An 8779-nucleotide genomic window follows, 5' to 3' on the forward strand; every position below is an offset into this window, starting at 1 on the left:
TGGGCTGATCGGAGGGAGCAGGAGAGCCGGGCCTGCTGTGGAAGAAGCCGACCACCATGACATTGCTGGGGACCCTCTGTTATAAGTGTCCAGTGACATCTATGCTCCCGGCTCTTCCTCTGCTCTTCCTCGTGTTTTCTGTCCCTGGTCCTCGCATTTTTCTCTCGTTTTTCCCTCCCTTACCTGCTTTCCTCAGGAGATCCCTTCATCTTCTCCTCTTCCTCGCAGGACTCATCGCTCAGTATATTCCTCCATCCTTCTGCACTATCTCACACTCATTTCTTCCAGCACTAATGTATCTTTCCTGTAATCTCACAGCCCCCCTTCTGTCCTCTCTCCCCTCAGTCTCCCCTCACATCCCTCCTGTCTCACCATCACTATTTATCTGCTCACCACACTCCTCTCTTTCTTCTCAGGTTATTTCATCTCATTTCCTTTCTTCCCGGTAAAATATTATTTGGCGCTGACTCCACCTCATCCTCACTGTCTGTTTCCCAATTTGTCGCATTTTATCTCCACACATTTTCCTTGTAGCCTCTCACTCTATTCATGGTATCTCTGCCTCCTCTTCAATGTTTCCTTCTTCCTTTTGTTTTCTGTATTCTTTATTTTCCTTCATTTTACGTGTCTTTATTTTCTACATTAATTATTTTCCCCTTTCCTACCTTTTCTTCCTCTCCCTACTCCCGATGTATCTTTCCTTTTTCTTTTTCTTTCTTTCACCTAATATTATATATCTGCACTTTGTACATTTATTCATTTATATTTTCTTCAATTTCTACCGTTTCTTCCCCTACCTATTGATGTTATCTCTCTTTCTTCCTTTCTTTCTTTCTTCCTTTCTTTCTTACTTTCTTTCTGTTCCTTCTTTGTATTTGTTTTATTTTTCCTAGTTCCTTTCTTGGCCCATTCTTCATTCTTCCCTTCTTTCCTACTTTTTCAGTCTCACATCCATCTTTCATGCTGTAGTACCCATTGCTTTAATTTATATTTATTATTTATTTTTACTTTTCTGATATTTTCTTCCTCCTTTATTCATTCTCAAAACCTTCTCTTTCTTGTCTATACTTTCTTTCTCTCTTTCTTGTCTAATCCTTTCTTTCTCTCTTTCTTGTCTAATCGTTTCTTTCTTTCTTTCTTTCTTTCTTTCTCGGTCTTGTTCCATTCTGTCTTTTTAATCACTTTTATCTTTATTTTTATTTCATTATTATTCTTTCGTTCTTCCTTCCTTTCTTTCTTTCTTTCTTTCTTTCTTTCTTTCTTTCTTTCTTTCTTTCTTTCTTTCGTTCATTCTTTATTTCAACTTTGGTCTGTACTTTTGGTTTTATACTTTTTTATACATTTTTTATTTTCATTTTCTTTCTACTATATTTGGTTTGGGCATGATTTACCACCTAAGATGCCTTTGCAAAACCAGTCTTTAGGATTTGAATAGCAGACAGGCAGTCACACATGATTTTCTTCCAGATTGATTCCCCTCGTTTGTAGTGCAGATTCTCAGACCTGCTATTTAGCGGCACCACACTTGCCCAGTGACTTCGTTTAGTTGCAGACATAATATTACCAATACGACACCTATCAATTAAACAGATTTACAGGGCAGAAAATGCTCTGTATTTCGGATACAATGGCGTGGTTACATAAGTGCTGATGTAACAGACCAGACCTATGACGTCACTCGCTGCATAAACAGGGCTGATCGCTCAGGACAAGACTGGTGCGTGTGTAGTTACAGCACAGAAAGAAGAAGTGTCCAAAAACTGCAAGTGTGCCCGGTGCTGTACCTGGATATCAACCCCTTATAGCCATGCTCCGAGAAATGGCTGAGGCGGATTCCGCTGCTCTGCCGCCTAGAAAATCACTGCAACTACCTGCGCCTCCAGTTCAACTCCTATCTGAGCTGCCTCAAAGTTTTTGTGCATTATTTCCTCCTATTTCAGCATCATCATAATCAGTCAAAAATATATACACTTGTATGTGTGTGTATATATATATCTGTGTGTGTGTATATATATATATATATATATATATATATATATATATATATATATATATATGTATATATACACAGACATATATATTTGTATATATATACATATATATTTGCATGAATATATATATCTGTGTTTATACGAGTATATATATATATATATATATATATATATATGTATACATATACACACATATATTTACATGTATGTGTATATAAATATATGTATACACACACATATATATATACACATACATATGCATGAATGAATATATATATATATATATATATGTGCTTATATATATACATATATACTTATATACACACCACACATATATATGTATATATATATATATATATATATACATGTATATATATATAAGTATATGGGTATATGGATATGTACCCACAAATATATATATATATATATATATATATATATATATATATATATATATATATATATAGTAACATAGTAACATAGTTAGTAAGGCCGAAAAAAGACATTTGTCCATCCAGTTCAGCCTATATTCCATCATAATAAATCCCCAGATCTACGTCCTTCTACAGAACCTAAATAGTAACATAGTTAGTAAGGCCGAAAAAAGACATTTGAGGCCGAAAAAAGACATTTGAAATATATATATATCACATGTCTGGATACAATGTAAAAGGAAAGGAATTGCTTCAATACTCCATAAACACATGGAGCAGACCCCATACCAGGTATGTAGATGTATGTGTGGCTGCAGAGTGTACATACATAATATCATTCCTGAAACATAGGATAAATACATATAAAGTTTCTGTAAACAACATCACATTTCCTGATAAAGCGGAGAAAGGACACCGTGTATGGGGCTAGTATTATCATTTAGAATAGAATTAACGCTGTGCACCCACTGTCTTCAGACATAGACAGATACATCGATTGATGATTGATTGATTGATTGATTGGCTGATTAAATGGAAAAATTCGACCCTAAATTCATTTAGAAATCAGAGCTAGAACACAATAATGAGGCCACTGCAGGGTCCGGTAAATATAGAAGATAAGAAGGAGAGAGGAGCTGGGTTATATGTGAGGATTGCTCTGGAGGAATAGTATTGACGAGATGCAGTTCTCCCTGCAGGAAAATACAGACTCAATACCTGGAACAGGGAAACTTCTGCGGCGGGTCCTGCGGGCTAAACCAAAGACCCCAACCAAAAATGTATCACTGGCCAAAAGCTGCAAGACCCTCATCATTGACGAAACGAATAAATATTTCCGTGTTAGTTTTTCAACGGTATAACGACAGATCATCCTAATAATACATATGTGTGTGTATGTATATATATATATATATATATATATATATATATATATATATATATATATATATATAGTGCAGAGATATGTAGACATAGACACAAATATATGTATAACATTCATGCATAGGTATCATTTTATAAATGCACAACACATTTAAATTAAGGATAGATAGATAGATAGATAGATAGATAGATAGATAGAAGGAATGAGATAGATAGATAATAGATAGATAGATAGATAGATAGATAGATAGATAGATAGATAGACAATTTACATGTGTATGTTTATTTGCAAAATGGCAACCTGTTACTATTTCATACTTAGTAGCTCAAAAACAAGATAACTCATAATGTGGTATAATCCATGTGCAGCTATATATGTGTATAATTATACAATTGTATCTGTAGTGTATGACTGAGTTACTGTATATGTCTGTATATATGTATGTATTGTATGTATGTAAATATATATAAATATATATATATATATGTGTGTATGTATATATATATAAATATATATATATATATATACATATATATAATACACACACTGCTGCACATCACATTTGAAATACATTTAACAATATTTAACACTACCACATACTCTCATGTTTATCTATCTATCTATCTATTATCTATCTATCTATCTATCTATCTATCTATCTATCTATCTATCTATCATCTCTCTCTCTCTCTCTCTCTCTCTGTCTCTCTCTCTATATATATATCTGCCTCATGTTTATTTATCTATCTATCCATCTGGATATCCTGATTTTCTTATCTATAATGTACATTCCATTTAGTGACCAGTCCTCTACACATCTTCTCCTCACCCAGGATATAAAAAGTTTTCCCTGTGGACTGTAAGCTCCACTTTACTTTATGATGTATACCCTATAAAGTTAATATTTAATGATTGGAAATTGTAATAAAATTATGTTTAAATATATACTTATACCTAAACAGACCCATATTCTCTGACCTTATTACCACCATATAACAAAACTTCCGCGAGATAAAAGTGTATGTGACGTCCATGCAGAATTCCTCCTTAGGAAAGTGAAGAGTTAGACTTTAAAATCACAGCCATATTGTGCTTCACATTTAATGCAGCAGATACAATATGGAGACACTTACACACAACAGGATGGACAGTGGTGCGCAGTTTGGCACAGCTCCTTGTTATATGATCACAGGCTGTTTGTCAACAAAAACTATACAGGGAATAAATAGAAATAAATTCCAGATATATAACTGACTTGATTCTCTCCTCTTCTCTCTTTCCATATCAGTATTATAAAGATACTTGTGTTTATATATATATATATATATATATATATATATATATATATATATATATATATATATATATCATAATAATAAAGGTTTATGTGGACAAAGACACAGAAAAGCCTAATTACTATTAGAGACAGACCTATAGATAGACAGATCTATCATCTATTATCTGTCTATCTATTATCTATCTATCTCATTCCTTCTATCTATCTATTATCTATCTATCTCATTCCTTCTATCTATCTATCTATCTATCTATCTATCTATCTATCTATCTATCTATCTATAATCAGTCTATTATCTATCATCTATCTATCTATCTATCTATCTATCTATCTATCTATCTATCTATCTATCTATCTATCTATCTATCTATCTATCTATCTGTCCATTATCTATCTATTATCTATCATCTATCTATCTATTTATCTATCTATTTATCTATCTATCTATCTATCTATCCCAATTTATGTAAGCAGTGATTTTATAACAATACTCTGATGCTATAATGCCCTTTTTTAGGTATTGCCCAGTCCCTGCTGCCTTTGGTGCAGTCTGTGTCCAGGCCCTGGAGTTTGATGAGAGGAGGCAGTGATGTCTGCCTGTTGCTGGTGCTGCTGGCAGCTGGGGCAGGTTACATCAGTACACACTTGTCAGTGCTCCAGTGTAATGTATAGGCAGACAATGGGGTCAGCCTGGACACTTGGCCTCCTGTCCCCAAGCCTCCTCTTCGGATTGCTCATGTCTGTGGCTTGTTTGGAGAAGTTAAGGGTCTCTCGCTCATTGATGGACTAAACAAAGCCCCATTCATTGCTGCCATAACCCCAGTGTTTTTGGATGGTTCTGCTGCCTCTCTTCTCCTGCCCCATCCAATCCAGACCTGGGTGAATTTACTCCTAATAAGAGCACAAGTGCGGAGCAGCAGCCTACACCACCATGATGGGGCAGCAGATGGACAACAGCCATATTCTAATGAAAACCCTTCCCAAACAAAAGCCCCACAATGAATTTATTCCATCAGCTCCTCACACTGCTAATTGTTTGACACTAAATGCTAATCCACTGCTCCTAGTGCAGAACAGCTCAGCTGCTCTCAGGCTCAGCAGCCCCCCAGCTCCTGCCACCCACCCATCACAGCCAGAACATAGCCTCTGCTGCTTCACTGGCAATTCATGGACAAGTTCTATATACCTGTTGACTTCTAAATGTAAGAAAAAAAATCATCTGATTCATCACATCTCATCTTCTTACTTACAATTTGTGAAGACCAAAATGGGCAAACACACAAAAACTTATATATATATATATATATATATATATATATATATATATATATATATTTCTTTCTACAAGTCAAATTTGTCAATTAACGGTTTCTTCTGTTGGCCCCAGTTACAATACTATATACAGAAAAATAATATTAGTAAAATAATACATTTACCTAGAGCCATCAAAGCAAAGAGGGTTGTGCAAAATTATAAACTCAGCTCTTCTAAAGTATGTCATTATATACATAGATAAAATTATAGAATGTGTATATGCATGTGTGTATATATATATATATATATATATACATGCATATACAGACATACACATATTTATATATATATATATGTGTATATATATATATATATACATACATACATAAATGCTTATACCTACGCACACGTATATACACATAAGTATTTATATATATATATATATATATATATATATATACTCACACATATACACATAATCATATATACATATAAACACACATAATCATATATGCATATAAACATATTTATATGTGTATATATACACACACACACATATATACACATATATACACATAATTATATATACACATAAACATATATATATATACATACATGCACACACATATATATATACATATATATATATGCATTTATGCACACATGTTTAAATATAAATATATACAAATATATATGCATGTACACATATACACGTTTGTATATACATACAGATTCATATATACTAATTATATACATAACAATAAATATATATGTGTGTGTGTCTATATATATATATATGTATATATATATATATATATATATATATATATATATATATATATATACTAAAAAAGTATAATTTCCATTGTTACCTACTTTTATATACATAGATATATGAAATATAATATTCAAATAGTTTTTTATGAAGCCTGTTGTTTTTAATGTATTTTTTTTCATAGAAACACTTGCAGTGGAGTTGATGACTTTGTTATATGATACAACACAATTGATAGATGGTTATTTTGCATAGGACTAAAGACTAATATGGGTACTAATAATGCTAAAAAGTAATCTCTTCTATATCTGAGAATGACATTTTAACACCTGCTAAAACCTTCCACCTCTACATCTTCTTGAGGAAATCTAGTAAAGTTGAAGCTCAATTTGGAGAAAATAATTGTAATAAAATATGACGAGCTCTGTATTAATGTAATATATGTCCCTTTATCGAATACCATACAATTATGAACACGCAGTGATGGAGACTGCAGCACTGTGACCGTGTATTATCGCCTACAGATCATTATCACGTTATAAGGCACAGTTCACACGTCGCATTAAACCACAAGATTGTCTTTATTTAAAAGATCCTTGTTTAACAAAAAAAAAAGGAGTAAATAAAATGAGCTAATGGTGTACAGTCACTTTCCCCTGTACTTAACGCCTTAGATGAAGGGGAATTCATCATCCTATGAAACATCCTTCATGGTTTAGTTATTTGCTTGTTACAAAATATTTTTGGAGGGTAAAATAATCATTAATTTTATTTTTTTTTCATTAATTATCATTATCATAAAGCTTTTGTAGCTAAACTCTTTAGGACAAGAAAACCAGATCGTATGGCAAAATATCTAACACAAATCCCACTTACCCCCCACACAGCAAAATTATTGTGCAAAATAGGTAATAATAATATTATTAATATGTTCTTAAATAATTTAATGCTAGTCCCTTCAAAAATCGAGGTCGCGAAGAAATCAAAGGCAAACTGATGAAGCTCAATAAATAAAGGGTTAACTGTCCAGATTGAGGAAATACAAATGAAAAAAAAAATAAAGAAGAAGTTGTACATTTCTTACAATTGTTCCTGACAATTACTTCCAGCTATCTTCATGGCTTGATGTAGAGAATTAGTAGTAGTAGATTGTGCCCTTCATAAGAAAGGAAGTGCATTATATATTTTTTTCTGGTCTGAGGATGGATTGTTCCTCTTTCCAATCCCTTAAGGTGTCTCTCTGCTAGTGGGACCATCTTGGCAGTCTGTCTGTACATGCACCAACATAGTCCATCTCCTTGACACTAGTGCTCTTCTACATGGCTGCGGCATGTGCAGAAGAATAAGGATCTAAACCAGCTTTAGTCATGCCAGGGAACAATATGTAGGCTACAGGAGGTTGCAAGTTAGAGGTTGACCAGGCTGTACAATTACAGGGCACCACATAGCCAGGGTTGGTTGGAGAGGGGTGGGTATGGGTGTGTTGGCTGGGGCAGCTTAACCCACCAAAAGCTCCATTTTGGTATCCCAAGGTGGAGGCATAAGGAAGAGTGCTTGTAGTCAAGGTGTGTGGCATCTCTGTCATCTTCTGGAGGGTTGAGGAGCTAAACTGACTTGGGTCCAGTAAGGAATAAGGTGCTGATGGTGGTAAAAAGGCTCTCGCCTTCTCAGAAGCTCCTAGTAAGGATTCAGTGGCACTCATGGGAAGTCCTGTCTTTAGTGGATCGTGATCTCCAAGGTAGGGTAAAGGAAAGACGTACCTGTCTTTCTTTAGAAGGTTTTTGGGTTTGCGCCTTGGTCTGTACTTGTAGTCAGGATGTTCCTTCATGTGTTGAGCCCTGAGCCTCTTAGCTTCGTCTATGTAAGGTCTTTTCTCGGCTTCAGATAGAAGTTTCCATTCAGCCCCAAGTCTTTTACTTATTTCCGAATTGTGCATCTTGGGGTTTTCCTGTGCCATCTTCCTCCTTTGCCCTCTGGACCACACCATGAAGGCATTCATGGGTCTCTTGATATGGTCAACGGGCTTAGACATGGTAGCGTTCAATGTCAGCGACCTGCAAAAGCCAACTCCAAGTTCCCCCCCTTCTGCCGTCCTCTTGATAATGAAGAATCAAGTCTTTAGCTAATCATGCCAGGGTCTCAGTG

The 8779-nt window shown here is 34.4% G+C and overlaps 1 protein-coding gene across 1 annotated transcript in view; it reads right to left on the minus strand.

Annotated features, from left to right (window-relative positions):
* Positions 1-7196: 7196 nt before the first annotated feature.
* SOX14 (SRY-box transcription factor 14) overlaps positions 7197-8779 on the minus strand; it is a 1882-nt gene continuing 299 nt past the window's right edge. The window contains exon 1 of the mRNA XM_069727946.1: positions 7197-8779. This exon is cut by the window's right edge and continues 299 nt beyond it. Coding sequence (XP_069584047.1) covers positions 7950-8666 — 717 coding nt within the window. The 5' untranslated portion in view covers positions 8667-8779 and the 3' untranslated portion in view covers positions 7197-7949.

This window comes from Ranitomeya imitator, chromosome 5, assembly GCF_032444005.1.
Source record: "Ranitomeya imitator isolate aRanImi1 chromosome 5, aRanImi1.pri, whole genome shotgun sequence".
NCBI lineage: Eukaryota > Metazoa > Chordata > Amphibia > Anura > Dendrobatidae > Ranitomeya > Ranitomeya imitator.